General features: G+C 35.1%; 2 protein-coding genes across 2 annotated transcripts; one reads left to right on the forward strand and one right to left on the reverse strand.

The window, feature by feature from the left end:
• The first annotated feature begins 1,920 nt into the window (after window positions 1–1,920).
• LOC107810901 (dof zinc finger protein DOF3.4-like) lies at window positions 1,921–3,203 on the forward strand. Its single transcript, XM_016635736.2, has one exon. The coding sequence runs from the start codon at window positions 2,173–2,175 to the stop codon at window positions 2,866–2,868; it is 696 nt and encodes a 231-aa protein (XP_016491222.1). The 5' UTR covers window positions 1,921–2,172; the 3' UTR covers window positions 2,869–3,203.
• A 4,852-nt stretch (window positions 3,204–8,055) lies between these two features.
• Window positions 8,056–13,551, reverse strand: LOC107810909 (lysine histidine transporter-like 8). The gene is made up of 5 exons (XM_016635747.2): window positions 12,660–13,551; window positions 10,277–10,410; window positions 9,323–9,750; window positions 9,092–9,223; window positions 8,056–8,661 (listed from the first exon to the last, which is right to left on the reverse strand). Exons 1-5 carry the CDS (start codon window positions 13,052–13,054, stop codon window positions 8,176–8,178), a joined length of 1,575 nt encoding a protein of 524 aa, XP_016491233.1. The 5' UTR covers window positions 13,055–13,551; the 3' UTR covers window positions 8,056–8,175.
• Window positions 13,552–16,820: the final 3,269 nt, after the last annotated feature.

Genomic DNA, 16,820 nt, shown 5'->3' on the forward strand with positions numbered 1-16,820 from the left:
GTACACCACAGGCAAAATTTACCTATAATAATAAGTAAATTTTAATATTAAGTATGATCATATGATAACCTTAAAAATATAGTGCAAATATGTGATAACTATAAGTTAAATTACATTGTTAATTGTCAAATTTTCATAGTATATTTTATGTTTACACTTTGGAGGCAAAGGCGTATTAATTTTTTTTTTTTAAAACATAAGTCCACCATTATGTTAATTAAAACGAGCATGGAGAATTAGGAATTTATTTATTATAAAGAAATTATTTAGAACGGTAAGTTGTCTTCATGTGATGGCCTATAGTACTGGTTCGAATCGTATAATCATTCACTGATTCTCCATTACATCCCTTGGGGCAACTTTTTCTTAGGCTATACATGAATACGAATACTTTGCACACCATACTGTTTTATTTATTATTTTTACATAACTATACCATATGAGAATGTCACACCATTTTTTTCCTTTACATAGTTTGTCCAAACAAAGATAAGGAGAACCTTATGAAAAGTTGCATGTGGAAATAGTGTTATATATGCATAAAAAATGTGCCATTAACAACAAAGCAATCAGACGTCATATGAGAGCACTAAACAATGGTGCGCGCTATAGAATACATACGCACCACTGACTACTACTATTATGAAAAGCTTTTAGCATTTTAAAGTCAAAAGTTGAAATACTAGATTGGGACTGGGGATGACTAGAAGTGAAATAAGTAGCTACCTGCCGCTGATTCTGGAAAATCAGTCAACTAATTTTCAGCATGTTCTAAAAGTTTTAATCATAATCTTGGTTATGATTTCGAAAACAACTTTACAATTGAATAGATGACAAAATAACAGTAGCTCGTGCTTCATTCCATAATTTTCCATTGTTTGTGTAACCAATAATGACCAGCACAACACTATTAAAAAGGTGGAGTATTTGAATTTAAGATTAAACTAGAGAGACCATCCTATACCAACAAGAGTCGTGGTGGAATGATAAGTACTTATTTATCCTTAGTCATAGGTTTCGGGATCGAGTTTCTGGGTATGAAATAGCCTTTGTTAGGGAACGCTTTACCTTTAATGTGAGATTTTTCGGCGCGAATCCGAATTTAATCAAGCCCCAATATGAATACCGGACACCGGATAAAAAACCTAAAAAAAAAAGACTATCCTAAAGCGATTATAATCATTTAAAATGTTGACATTATTTATTGACTAATGCGTCTCATAAAGTTATTATTTAATTAACTTGATATAAATAACGGATGCAATTAAATCTCTACATATATTTATTTGACTAAACATTCTATACATAACAGGAAAATAGACAGGTTATTGGATAGAACAATTAGAATTTGAGTTCTGACTTTCTGGGCACTAATTTCCTAATTAAGACTTTTTATACAGGGTTCAATTTGTTTAGAGTTTAGACATAAGGTTTAGAACCATCGAATATTTTTTTTGGTAACTAAATATTTTTATTACCAAGTAATATTTTACACACATCTTCTTTCTATAGCTTGTTCTGGACATGAGTCCCAAACTAAGCTATTTCTTCTGTATCTCTATCCCTCCTACACTTTCTATACAATTCAATGGACATTAGGATAGTAATTCAATTCTAGTAATCTTCCCTTCAGTCGCTGAGAACCATCGAATATTATTTCTATTTAAGTGATACACTTTTTTATTAATCTATTTAAAAAAGAATGACATATTTTTATATTTAAAAATAATTTAACTTTAATTTTTTATTTTATTCATTTTATGCTGATTGAGAAACTTTTATATTAATAGCCCAAAAAGCTTCTTAAATTTTGTGCAGAGCCAAATGATATCACCTAAATTAAAACGGAGGAAGTATTTAATTTTGATAAGAGTTTAATTTATAAAGGTACTACTAAGAATGTTACAACAAAAAAACACAAAGGAGAAAGGTGTTGTGTAATTCCAAAAAGCTAACCATCCGTATATAAGAATCCCACTATTTCACGCCAAAACAAAGATTTCTCTTTTCCTCTCTTTACTCTTTTAGCTCTCTCCCTCTCTCCCTCTCTCTCTCTCTCTCTCAAAAATCAAATCTTTGTCTTCTTTCAAAGTACTCAGTTCCTTAAAAGAACCCACTCTTTATTCACCTGAAACCCCAACAAAAAGCCATAAAAGAAACAACTCAGAAAAAATGTCTTCAGAAGTTGGCGACAGACGTCCGGCAAGACTACCGGCGCCGGCAAACGAAACACGACCATCGGAACCGGAGAACTTGCCATGTCCACGCTGTGATTCTACGAACACAAAGTTCTGCTACTACAACAACTATAATCTTTCTCAACCTCGTCACTTTTGTAAGTCCTGTCGCCGTTATTGGACACGTGGCGGAACCTTACGTAACATTCCCGTGGGTGGTGGCACACGGAAGAACTCCTCCCACAAACGGCCCCGTAATACCACCTCCGTTACAGCTCAAGAATCAGTAAATGCCACCCCTATCACAATGATCGGGTCGGGTCAATCATCAGGGTCGGGTTCGGTTTCATTCATGGGTTGTGAAGTGAACCTCAACGAGTCAGTGCAAGAAGCTGGAGGGGCTACTAATGGGACGTTTACTTCGTTGTTGACAGGTCCAGTGGGTGGTGGGTTTGTGCCATTAGGTGGATTTGGGCTTGGGCTAGGCGGGTTTGGGCTTGGGAATCTTGATTGGCCCATGGAGCAGGTAGGCGGAGGGAATGGCGGCGGCGGAGATGGTGGTGAGACTATGAAGTGGCAGCTGAGTAGTGGTGAAATTGAAGGTGGCGGCGGCGAAGGAATAAGTGATGATGATTGTTTTGGTAATTGGCCTGATCTTGCTATTTCTGCACCAGGGACCAGTCTTAAATGAAGTACTGAGTAGAAATATTATACTTTAATAGTTTCATGGAAGAAATCGAAAAAAGGAGGTGTTTGTTCTCTTTTGCTTTTGTTTCTCTTTTTAAAACTTAAATGGTCTGTCTTTTTGCAAGTTTTTGGGTGCATGGATTGGTTTGGCTGTAGTAATATGAGAATGATTCACAAAGGAATGGAAAAGCTTCTAGGCAAAGCTATTTTGCTTGGAGAATTAGTGTTTCTGGATTTTTGTAGGGTTTTGTGTAAATTTATTTTGGGGGGTCTTCCTTTTTTAACAGAAATAGGTTCAACTTCATGAAATGGTCAAAAATATATTTTTGTTGTTTCCTATGCTCTTTTCTAGCTTCTTTCTTCCATGGTTTCTGATGTTGCAAAAGGTGCAGTACTTTTGGGGATTTTACTTTTCTTTCTTCTCTTCCCATTGGCTTTGATGGGGGTCCTCCATTTTGCTTTATTATAACCTGCAATAATTTGTTCTTATCATCTAAACAATTGTGGTTTACTAGGGAGAAAAAGGGGGGCCCGGTTACTTGTTAGGGTCCGAGAATCTCGAAAAGCCTCTTTTTTCCCCAGTTTTATAGGGAGGGGCCTGCCCCTTCCTTCGACCACTGTCAAACAATTGTCTTAAGCACTCCTGATTATATGACATTATCTTCTGTGCAAGAAGAAAATGTATTCATCGTTTGCTCGTGCATATAAACTTTTATTTATTATTTTTCACGGTAATACTATTTCATAGAATCCTGATTTATAAATTAAAAGGGTAAAGTATTCATAGATTGCCGGATGCATATTACTGATATTAATATATAAATCTTTTAAGGAGTGAGAATTTTAAATAAATTCATTATAACTTGACTCAATTATTACTCTTAGCACGGAGACGAGTGAGGTCTGATATCGTGTCTAAAAAAAGGCAGAGGCAGTTCGGTGCAGGATTCGGGGAAAGGTCGGACCACAAAAGTCTATCTTACGCAATTTTACTTTGCATTTCTGCAAGAGACTGTTTCCACGACTCGAATTCGTAAGTTCCTGCTCTGATATCGTGTCTGTTATGTTGAATTTAGTAGGAGTTGGAGACTGACCATTTATGATTCGTGCGTAAGATTGATAGTGGTATTAGTAACAATTGTTGGACTAATGAATGCCACCAATAAAAGGCTAGGACAGGAAGAACATGATTTATTAATACTACTATTGAGAAACAGCCTAGGACGGCACAGCTTGCTTTTATGAAGTGTCAATGCAACTATGCAAGTGTCAGCGCCGAGGTTGATGCGCACCACCGACCGTGGCCGATATCATAGAATTTGATTCCCTATCCCAAGGGTTCTAAGGAATTTGCACCTTTTGCATGTCGTCTATATATCCACGTTTTCTTCTTTCCTACCGCTAAATAACACTCAGACTGTATACCGTCAAGCTTTTTCATAACACTTTTCCGTAACAATATTGTTTGTTTTGATACTTTTTCGATTGCTATAATAAAATAATGTTACACATATATTTTAAGGTAACAGAAAAAGTTGGTTCCGAAGAAAATTATATCATTATAATGAAATATTATTACAGAGGATAATCGTTATAACGTGTACTAATGTACAAGCTTTATGTACGTTGTTTGGCAATTGCTTCGACTCTACATGTCATAGCTAAGTCGCCTTGTCGAGCAGGCATGCATGCTTTGTCGTCCATGTTCGCGCAAACTTTCCTACAACATACATTGAACAAGACCTCGAGTGGCAGCATACAATCCTTGGCATATAAGGCGTGTAAACGATTTGATCACTTCAAGAAATTGGTGTACTTGTTATTGTCCTTATTTCTCTTTTCTATAAATAGACGCTTCAACGTCTTAACAAAATTATTCTAATCGTTATTTGAGCTCATGTTAGCAAGAAAGCCAGATTTAAGATTTGTACTTTATACGTTCGAGTTAGAAATTTTAGTACAATTTATTTGAATTACTGAGTTCGAATATAAATTTTTCTACTTATTTAATAAATTTTTAACATATGTATTGAGTTCAAACCAAAATTACTAGATTACATGAATGCATGCCATAATTGTATGCATAGAAGTATGGGCTATTACACCCCGTGTTTCGTAAAAGTACGCCGTAAGTCAATTGATGTATGCTCAGAAATGCGATTACCTTTGAAAGTACATAAAGTAAATTAATCATGTTAATTACCTTGGAGGGTACAAATATTTAAAATCATGAGCTGCAAGTACCAGGAGGGTTGGAAGGCTTGAAAGCTAAACTAATTGAAGAAAATATGTTTCGTCGAAAGTCGGCAAGTTGGGAATGTTATAACATGTACTTTTAAAGTGAGACTACGGTTCTTAAAATGATATTGAGGTTATGTTATGAGTTATTTTTGTTGTATGATAGCCGTGTGTTATGTTTAAAGTCAAGCGAGTTGTGGAATAAAAGTTGGCAAAGGTCATCACAAGATACATTCATAAATGTGCTGAAAATTAGGTCAAATGTAGTTGAACTTTTTTCTCAATACACTTTGAATTATGGAATAATCCACCTACCAAATTGAAGATCTACGAGTATAGTTTCTAATGCATTAAACCGTTCATCGATACAATATCAGAGTAGAGAGATATTTGCATTTTTGCGAGACTGTGTAGACTGCATAGATGACAAGTAGCTGTGTCACCTATTTGCTTAAATGAAAGGACGAAATATGTCCAAAAAAGGGCTAGTTTGAGTCGGCCAGAGCCCTTTTAAGAAGACTGATTTATGAAAGCCTAGTGAGGCCTTAACCAACAGTGTTTCTTTGTTCTACGGCGGCAGTTTTCAAGCTAGCACCCGTTTCAGCATATCATCTCACTCCATTCCAAAAAAGAAAAGACTTTGTTTTTTATTATCCAGCTCTATATCAAAAACGAGCAGTTGATCCCACGAAAGCAATGCTGGATTTGTTGCAGGTTCAACGCTGATGTCCTTCAGATATTACAGTCATTATAGATCAAAAGAATCAGAGATACAAAACTGCCTAAATGATTTTCTCCTAGAACTTCAATACAAAACCCTAAATGATTTTCTCTTCGTTTCAAGTTTTAGTTGGAGGAAAACATAAGGGTTGATGAACCAAGATAGGAGTTGAGATCTTCACCAAATAAGGTAAGTATACTGCCTCTTCATCCATTTTTTCTGTTGTAAAAATAGAGAAATTCGTTCAATAATTGTAAGAACTCACGGGAGGGTGAGCGGAAGCCGTGAGTTTGAGTTATTTAACTTATAGTGGATTGTTTTGTGGGTTGTTTCGTGTTATTTTTGGATTGTCTGTTTTGCTGCTGTTTTATGGAGTTTTGGAGGAGAAAGGGTGTGGAGAAATACCACATAATGGCGGAATGGTGGGATGGTCATTCTTCATTATATTTTCAGGTTGTTTGACACTACTACGGTTGTCGTTTTGTGTATAAATTGATTAGGGTGTGTGGGTTATTTTGTGATATATTATGATAGCGATAAGGTTTTATACATGTTATTGTTGTGTTCTTTTGTTGGTGGTGTCAAATTGGGGGGAAGTAAAGATTATAGGGAAAATTTTGCCCGTTTTATTATAAAATAAGCTTGTCGTTTGTTGTGCGATAGTTGAACCTTTCGTAATGTAAATATAGTATTATTATTGTTGTTGTAGATTAAGGTGCAACATAACGAGTTCAACGTGATTATCGGATAGATTTTGATAAGGTATGTTAAGTCTATCATTTCTTTCCTTTTGGCATGATCCATATGATATAATGGAACGAGCAAACACGCAACTTTCACAAATGATTCTATTCTTAAAAGTACTAGGGTTGCCTATGTTCTTGATTTCCCGTATGTCCTATTATCATATCGTCTGTTCGCGGGTCTTAGGAAATACGTAAGTTGATAAAGTTTATCTCGTAATATTAACCGAAGGCGTATTAATCTTAGATCTTATTTGACTTACTTCATTATGCGTTGCATTCATTTATACATGTATATTGACCCATGACCAGATGTCATTATATTCGCATATATTATATGGAGTATGGAGTATGGAAAAAAGTTACGGCGTTATATACGCACCACCACCCGATCAGTTGGTATACGTTGATGATTTTGTCCACAGAGGCTGAGATGATGCCCCAGAGGCTTGATGATGTTATGTACGCATATACCTATGCATGATATGACATTTATACACATATGCATGATATTATAAAATGTTTCATGATTCACAAAGCTATTCAAACTTATAGGTTGAGTCCTTTACTCCATGTTTCTTTCATGTCTTTTATATAGTGCTTTTCATGCCTTATATACTCGGTATTTTATTTGTAGTGACATCCCTTTTGTTGGGAACGCTGCGTTTCATGCCCGCAGGTCCCGATAGACAGGTTGACAGTCCTCCTAGTAGGCTATCAGATTAGCGGAAGGTGTTGGTGCACTCCACTTGCTCTGTAGTTGCCTATTTGGTCAGTATGCTTTGGACATGTATTGATTGGTATGGCAGGGCCTTGTCCCGACCCTTATGACATCTATGTACTCTTAGAGGCTTGTAGACAGATGCCATTCATATGAAAAATTGTATGGCCTTGTCGACCTATGTTTTGAATGTACAAGTGATCATTTTGGTCTTATAGGCCCGTATGTCACATGTATAAAATTGTATACCATGTTGGGTCATCCTATGTCGAGTATTCTCTTATGTTTAATTCTGGCTGCCTCATGACGGCAATCCCGGCTCATTTACCCATGATAGTATGATAAGAAGGATATATCAAGTTAGTACTTGATTGAGCTACGCACTCAGTGCCCGTCGCGGCCCTTTGGTTTGGGTCGTGACATGAGCTGTATGACGTATCAAAGCAGGCAAGTTCTTTAAGTGATTGCAACGATTTGTTTGTTAATGTAAACATAACGTTTGATGAAAAACTAAAATCATCTACTTTACAAAGAGTAATTCATATGAAAACCCTTCTTCAATAATCGTAAAAGCCAAGTGGACATATTCTTCAGATTGTAGCTTTACCAACTTGTGAAAGAAGTTGCATCATAATACCAAACAAATGGATGTAATCACATATTCTTACTTTGATCCCAAATTCCAAAGGTAGCAAATCAAGCACATGAAAATGACCTCAAAGTTTGTACCTATGGTTTTATACATATTCCCCCCCCCCCTCCCAAACCAACAAACACCCATCCCTTCTTTCTCCATTTCTTTTTTCCCACTTTTTCTCAAGGCTATAATAGAAACATACATTGCAACTACTAGCAAATAAAAGTTTACCAAAGCTTCTTATTCATCTCTTAGCTGGGCTTAAAGAACCTGAGTTTAAGTCCATTATTGACCATACTCCAAATACCTCCAATGGAAAAAGCCAAGCTAAAAGCAACTCCTAACCATCCAAGGATCCAGTTGAAATACCAGTTAAAGCTATACTTTGTAGGCTTCTTTATTAGAACCCACATGAAGCAAGGATAAGCAAATGTTACCGGAAGTGTAAGTCCTCCTAACAACCCTGCAAGACTTGACAGGAACGGAAGCGCCACTCCAATAAAGAACGAAACGAATCCGAAAAATATTCTGAATCCAGAACGGACCCAGATTGAGCATGGTCGGTTGGTACGGCTGGTGTAGCCTGCTTCAAAACTATCGAATGCTGGCATTGAGTATATCTGGAAACTACTTAAACAGTTGAACACGACTAAGAGAAACGTCATGGCGAGAAGTCCTCTTGGAATATCATGAATGTGAAAGGCGTATAGAGCACTTAGCATTCCTCCCGATGGCATCTGTAAGGGAATTTAGTAAGAAATAATCAGAACTAAGGAAAACATATATATAGTCTGTGCAAAAGGTGGAATATACACCATTCTACCAAGGATAAATAGCACATGCAAACAAATACAATAAGAAAAATGTTTCTGTGGGTAGTAAAGTAGCAAGTCTTCCGGAAACAACCTCTCTAGTTTCACAACGCAGGGGTTTACGGCTGTGTACTACCCTCCCCAAACCCCACTTGTGGGAATATACTGGGTATGTTGATGTTGGTAGTAAGTAGCAACTTGACTATCAATACACGTACGATAGTTTGGCAAAGCTTTATCATAAGGAAAAAATGAAATTTTTTCCCTACTGTCAAAATAATGTGATTGAATTCAATACTTATTAACACCAATTCCTATTGTATTGGTGCAAATACACGGAAAGATAGCCACTTACAAGGTTTCCATAAGCCCAGAAACCTCCAATTGCAATAGGGAACAGGCACATGGCTATGAAGAAATATGCAACTTTTGCTCCTTTCCACATTGGCACATGAGCAGGGTGCTTGAAGGTTGATGGCATTGTTGCCTGCAAAATGACACAAAATGAAGTTAGAAATGTTTCTTTACACTAGTTACAGAGACAGATTGTGCATACACATGCCGGAAAAAGAGTGAGAAAGTTTACCTGAATTTCTAGAACTAAATTGTGCCCTCTAAAAGTAAATGCTATGATACCCATGGCGTTCAGGACAGAAAAGAGAGAAGCTGTGTAGGAAGGCAATGAAATGGGTTCATATGAAATCGAAGGTGGTCTTGGTTGGCTTACAGAGAGGACCCATGCCATAGTGGCGTATGTGATGGCTGTCACTGCTCCAACGAGGGAGAGTCCAGCAATGGAGTTCAAGTTCGGGAGTTGGGATAGAACAATGCAGAGGGAAGTGAAAACCAGATACCACTCTACAGTTGTTAAAGGATTTGATGAACAGAGTGGACCGCAAACAATTTGAAAGAACAACTTCATGGTTTCACCTCCCACGAGAATCAAAGCTGTCGCAGTCCCTGCAGATAGGTAAACAGTAGGGAAGAGGGCAAGCCAAACACCCAGTCTTTCACCTGAAAATGCAAGTGACACAATGTTGGCAATGTTAGCAAGTAAAGTGAACTATGTTCTTTTCCTTTCCCTTAAATGACAAGAAGTGGGATTTATATAACTCTATCAACTTTCCATGCATTTTACTGGTTACCAATAATTAAGTACTCTTATATGACGGTGGTTGACTAGACACCTGAGTCTAAGATATTCATTTTGATTTATGTATATTATATTGTTAGTGAAAGAAAATAGTAAAATAAAGGTTAAAATGTTTGCTTGATATAAAAAAACATCACGTCAAAGATTAAAGATCGAAAAATTTAATGAATTTAATTCTTGGAAGTTGTGAAAGTTGGATAGCAATGGAATTGCGCCGAACACTTTGAAACGACCCAAAATGAAATGAGTTTTTCGCATCAGATAGGTGAGCTTCTAGCAGGTTAAAGGAATAAAAAGGAAAGCCGAGGTAACAGAGAAAGGAATTTTGATCTGACATGTAGCTTTGAACAGTTGGTTAGCTGAAAATTTAAAACATGATGTTCTTACCAAATGCAGCTTGCGCTAGTTCCACGTATCTATTGTATCTCTTCCCAGGAACTGCTTCATGCAGCTGAACCAAGATCCATAAAGTATAAAGTTGCCAGAAATAAGCTATGGTTAAGGAAATTATTCCCCAACTCCTGCATTCAGAAGGAAATATTACTGTGTCAATTCTCTGAAGAATATAACTAGCGCATCAATTATTTGACACTATGAATTCCTCATTTACCAAATGCTCCTACCAGAAGACTAGCATTTAAGAGTACCTGGTATATTCTGGCAAAAGATAAATATAATGGAAACTTAAAGACATTGAATGGAAGATCAGTTATTTAAGAGTCATACTTCAGAGCAATTTACCAAGAAAAAGTTACACTTCAAAGAATAGAAAAGAAATTTAGCTACTATTAAATTTACAACAGTGTTCGGATTAGGTGGAAATTTCAATAGTCAAATATTTCTATCCTTCCGTAAGATTACTGAATAAGGGCAGTAAAGTCCACTTGGAAGTTCCAGTAGCATTTACAGATAGTAGATTTTATGTCAAAGTGTTTGGTCAAAACTTGCTAAATCAATCATACTGGGGCCGCACCAAAAGTTAATTCACATAGACAACAGAAAACAACCTGCCTATAATAATTCCTAGCCCAAATTTTGACTAAATTGCTGTTTCAGGAATTGAAAAAGGAGAAGTACTATAACTATGGCAAAAGACTAAAAAAAATTAAAAGGGCTATATGGTTCAATGACAAAGGTAAGACAACACAAGATATTTTGTAGGCACACCTCACGAGTCAGCTCGAATCATAGATGATAAAACACATTTGGTATTTAAGTGCAGAAGGGTAAAGATCTTCAGATTAGGGAAATCCATGTATATTTGTGAAATGACTTTGACTAACTGTGAAATTTCTTATCCATATACTACATTAATTCCTTTCATGCAGTTATCGCATCAAGATGAATTAAGTAATTGGAAAATTATGTGTAATTGATTTTTTTAATAACTTGATTGTATAGAAATACTTGCAGGCAAATGTATATAACTTAAACCCTTTTGTGCAGCATGGGCCATCTTTGCAAAAGAAGGTGGACTAAAGTTACTAGGCAAATATCAAACCAAATGAGTACACCATTCAGCACAATGTAGCAGCCAACTGTCTTAATTCCCAAAAGATGAAAGCAAGCATTTCTATGAAAAAGCAAAAGTAGTATACATGCAGAGAATTGGCTCAATTATCTTTTTCTGATTTCATTTGCAAACAATGATGAAAGTTGAGAAAAGCAAGAAAAGTAAATGCATAGAGACAGATATAGAAGATTTCTTGTTGGTCCACAACAGATAATATTATGTTAAACAACGTATCAATAGATGGTGGGGGACCAGTAATGCACTATAGTCAATCAAAGTCTGTATTTTCAAAGATAACTGATATATGCACTTAGAAAAGCAGTACTTAGAGGTCAAATAAAAGTAGAAAGCTCAAGACTTTAGAGACTGAAGGTTTGCTTTGAGAAAGCATATGAAGCAATAATGGTTTTCCCAACTCAAGTAAATCTACTCATCTCCAATAAGCAGAGATAGATCTTCAAACCAACAACACAGTATCTTTATTAGTAAATCAGAATAAGCACATTCCAGTGGAAATCTTACGTATAGAATTATAGATCATATATAAGAGCAATTTCCACAAAGAAATGTAAAAGAGATCCAAACTTTAACCAGAACAATAGCAATAACAAGCACCAAACAGATGGCACAGAGATAGTTCTTCAAACCAACATGGTAGAAACTTTAAAGACAAACCAGAACAAGCCCAAAAATTGTTGTTGGAAAAGCAGTCAAAAGCAAGAAGCTTTTCAAGCAATTCGAGTATAACTCTTACATCTAGTGATACATAAAATGAAATAAAAAAGGGCAGTCCGTTGCATTAGGGTCTTGGTAAGGGAAGGGTCTATTGTATGCTGCATTTCGGTGTTTCCACCGTACATATAGATCATATAACACAAAATTTCACCAAAAAAATGTAAAAATGATTCAAACTTCAATCATACCAGCATCAACAATAGCAAAAACAAGCACCAAACATATGTAACAGAGTAAAGGGACTTAACACTAAGACATGTAGTTCAACAAAATAAAAGCTACGATAAGAATATCTAAGCACCCATTATCATATCACTTTAAATTCCACAAAGAAATGTAAAAAAGATTCTAACTTTAACCATTCCAGCAATAGCAATAGCAATAATAAGCACCAAACAGATGAAACAGAGTAAAGGAACTAAACATTAAGAAGTTTAACAAAATAAAAGCAATGGTAAGAACAATATCTAAGCATCCATTATCAAATACCAAGAAAGAAAAAGAAAGAAAGGGTAATAATACCATCCAAGAAATGAGAAAGCAACAGGCAAGACCAAAGCTTGAAACCCAATACCAGCATTGAGATTATGAAAAGCAGCATAGTGAGCATTCCCATTACGAGATTCAGTAATAGGAAGCCAAGCATCTTGAGGATTAAGCTTAGTCAAATGCCCAACTTCCTCCAAATAACCTTTCATATTAACCAACACCCTTTTCATTGGAGTACCAATAGGGCTCAAGAATCTAGGCGAAATAAATGAAGTTGGTGTCCAAGATTTAGCATCTTTATTAGAAGCTCCAGTTGATGTATGTCCTCCCCTAGGTGACCTTTGACCTGACGGCGTTAGAATCTCAGGCGTTGAAGCACGTGGAGTTGCTGGTATTGAAATGAGTTCAGTCTCAGGTCTTTCCTCCATTGCTGGTATTGAAATGAGTTCAATCAATCACTCAAGAAACAAAACAGAGTAGTAATGTTTTGTACGAGAAAAGGGTGGAGTATTATTTGTGGGGAAAATGGTTAAATGGGTCCTTTTTCTTTTGTTGTTTAGTTTTTAGGACTTCTGTTTTAGCTGTTTCTTGTCAGAGTTTGAGAGACTTATTAAGAAAGAAAAAGGGGTTTGAAAAGAAAGAAGAATATTATAAGACTGAGACTGAACTGCACATGCAATGTGTGTGGGTTTGTGCCACAGCAGTCAAGAAGGTATAATATTGGCCGTTTGATGAGTTATTTGAGCAGCAATCTCGAGGTGGTGGTGGGATTTTTGGCTACTCACAGCTGGTGGTTTTGGGTGGTACTGATGTGAAAATAAGGCAGGCTTTGATTTTGGTTAGCAGTTTGATGATAAGAGAGGAAGGTGTGAGTGAGAGTGAGACTGAACATAGACTTAAAACAAATATTTAAAGGAATAGACTAAGGTTTTCACATCAAACGAGTTTCTCATATTTTAGGACTCCAATATCTTCTTAATAAAAGTTGTAATACTCAACCAAGGCCAGTTTATAAAAATCTATTTTCTATTTGGTCTTTTTCAAAAAGAGTAATTCTTTTCTAAATTTGAAAATAATTTATCTTAAATTTTCAATTTTATTTTTAATGAGAAGCTTTTACGACCACACAAATACTCTGGATCTTTTTGACTTGTTTAGGACCATAAATTCCAAAATTCTTTATGTTTTCTTAAACTTCGTGTCCAATCAAACATGTTCACATAAATTGGAACAGAGGGAGTATATATTGAAAAAATGATATTCTGTGACCGCTCTTAAAATAATAGATGAATTTTTTTTATATATATTTATGTAATATTATTGTATATTATATACAAAAATATATAAATTTTATATACTTTTGCGACTACCCAAATATAAATAATTTCGTTCACAGAATAAAAGTGATCTTTGCCTTAGTGTTTTATGCTTATGATGCAATTTGAAATGAAAAGTATATATTTTTGTTTTATTTTATTCATCACTAGATTACAACTGAGGTGCTTATTTGGTCTTGTAAATAATAAATTTTATATATGTTTTTAATTACTAGTTCTCGATATCTATTAATGTAATTTAGGTTATGCCAATAACAAACCTAAATAATTTACTAATCAAATTCATAAAGCTTTTCGTTTGTTATTTTAATTTTTTATGTATAAAGAAGATATGAAGGGATAAATAATTATGTATGAAATGAAATAATTGCTAGCATGCTAATTGGGAGAGATGATTAAAGAGATTAATGTAATGCAATGAGTGAATTTCGTCACTAATCATAGAGAACTTACAAAAGTTATATCAATCTTAAGCCAAGCTTTATATATTTACCATTATATTTTTTATCCTTTGGGAACTTTAAATGTAGATATTATTAGCGTTACGTAGATTTCAGAAAATTCTGAAGTTTAATATAGGGATATTAAGCTAGCGTTTGGCCATATATTCCTAAATTTGTTTTAAAAAATTTTATTTGGTGAAGTTTAGTTTGAGGATGAAAATGTGTTTGAACATCAGTTTTCAAAATATATTTCATTTTTTTTTGGAAAAACATAAAACATGACTTGTACCCACAAATTCTAAAAACTATCACAAATACCCAACAATACATTCATCAATAATATTCATTTTATCGGAAACTATAGTCCTGAACATAAATAAATTTGGTATAAAATTATCATTTTTATAATGAACTACATAATACACTATTAGATGACCGAGAAAACAAAGCAGCATTGTTACAAAATAATAATTTGTGGACTCTTTTATAAAATATAAAAGTTTGGGGCAATTTTTAAAAAATGTAATAGTAATATTTTTGGGATTCGGGTTTAAGGAATTTTCCAAAATCTATCTATCTATATTATTATAAAAGTATGAATACAATGTCGGTTTACGAAAATAACCTTATAATATTAAGCATAATAACTCATAATAAAAGGACACAGCTGGAATTTTAGATATTAGCCTTATAATCCTATTAATTTTAGGACATAATACTACACGTTAGGAATCCTAGATGATTACTTCTAGGAATCCTATTAGTATAATTACTTTCGGGCGGTTTAATTCATATAAAACTGAACAAGTAAATATCTTTAGTCATGAAGGAAGAAAAGGAGTAGAGAGAGAAGCTCCACCTACTCTCTAACCTAATACATTTCTCACTATTATCTCTACCAATCTTCAAACATCTCCTAATAGTAACACAATGCAAATTCATAACTCCAGCCACCAAATCCCTCTTAAACCACCAGATATTGATACAACACAATCCACCAGAATACCTGACCTTCCGATCCCAAGTTTTAAACAAAAATTATTAGATGGAATGCATGAAGATCAAATCCACATGAGCATTGATCCAATTCCCGATGGAAATTATGTTCTACATAATGAAGTAAATTGAAATCATTCCGATAACCTAGATGGGGATCAAAAGTAAGGGGTCCAATTATCTTCAGAGGATCTTCAAAGAATTTACCATCCATGGAGATTTTCAACCATAATCAAGTTTCAAGGGAAAAAGATCCAACACCATGTTCTTAAAAGGAAAATTCAAGATTTGTGGAAAATATAAGAAAATTTCTCTTTGATTGATCTAGGATCTGAATTCTACATAACAAAGTTCAATAATGAGGATAGTATGCTAAAAGCTCTTCACAATGGCCCTTGGTTTATTTTTGGTCACTTTCTTTCAGTCTAAAAATGGGTTCCAAACTTCATTTCTTTGGAAGCAAAAACTGCAAATACAGCTATTTGGATTCGTCTACCATAATTACCTACTGAATTCTATGATAGTCTTATTTTAAAGAAAGTGGGTAATAAAATTGGTAGATTATTAAAGATTGATGCATGCACTTCCTCCACTCTTAGAGGAAGATATGCTAGGCTTTGCATTGAAGTTCCTCTAGATGTCCCAGTCACCCCTTAAGTTTTTATTGGCCAACATAAGCAAGAAATTCACTATGAAGGTGTTAATTTTTTATGCAAAAAGTGTGGCAGACTAGGTCATTCAATGGTCAATTGCCATTACATAGCATCAAAGACCTCTCCTGCACATTCCCACGGAGATCAAGCCAGTAAGTAATCCAAAGATTTAGGTGGCCCTCAAGACAAAATGGAAGATTTCCTGCCCAAGGAAAGTAACTGGCAAACGATTGTATTCTCCAAGAAGAAAAAACTCAATCAGATTATAAAGGTGATGCCCTCCAATTCTGGTAAGTCTTACGACCCAATCACCCTCCCTCCAGGTATGTCTCCATCTCCCTTATTAAATGAGTTTTCATCAGGAAAATCTCTTGATAATGGTAATACCACTACTACTACACACCCTAAAGCTCATGGAAAAAACCAGTTAGCTAAAATGTACATTGCTACCGGTAACATGTTTGATGCCTTGATTCCTCCGCCAAAGATTAAACATTTAGATAAAACAAATATAGTTATTAACGAACAAATCTGCATGACAAATGACGTGGAAGAAAGCCATAGCATGACTGTCTAAATGGCAATTAAAAAACCCAACCAATTAAATGACATGCAAGGCAATAATTCCCTACCTAAGGATAATGAGACCCTAAGAAATCCTCTCAGTGTGCTTAATAACCCCCCCAATACATGTCATCCCCCAAATGAACCTCTAATCTCCTCTAATGAAAAAAATTCAGATTGCATGGAAAATAACCCATCTCT

This window comes from Nicotiana tabacum, chromosome 16 (assembly GCF_000715075.1).
Source record: "Nicotiana tabacum cultivar K326 chromosome 16, ASM71507v2, whole genome shotgun sequence".
NCBI lineage: Eukaryota > Viridiplantae > Streptophyta > Magnoliopsida > Solanales > Solanaceae > Nicotiana > Nicotiana tabacum.

What these genes read in the sequence shown, in the direction of transcription:
- LOC107810901 (XM_016635736.2), top strand. Translation starts at nt 2,173, where the DNA reads ATGTCTTCAGAAGTTGGCGACAGACGTCCGGCAAGACTACCGGCGCCG.
- LOC107810909 (XM_016635747.2), bottom strand. Translation starts at nt 13,054, where the DNA reads ATGGAGGAAAGACCTGAGACTGAACTCATTTCAATACCAGCAACTCCA. An exon ending in GCTTTCTCATTTCTTGGATG is followed by an intron (nt 10,411 to 12,659) that starts GTATTATTACCC and finishes TTCTGAATGCAG; the next exon opens with GAGTTGGGGAATAATTTCCT. An exon ending in ATTTAGTTCTAGAAATTCAG is followed by an intron (nt 9,224 to 9,322) that starts GTAAACTTTCTC and finishes GTCATTTTGCAG; the next exon opens with GCAACAATGCCATCAACCTT.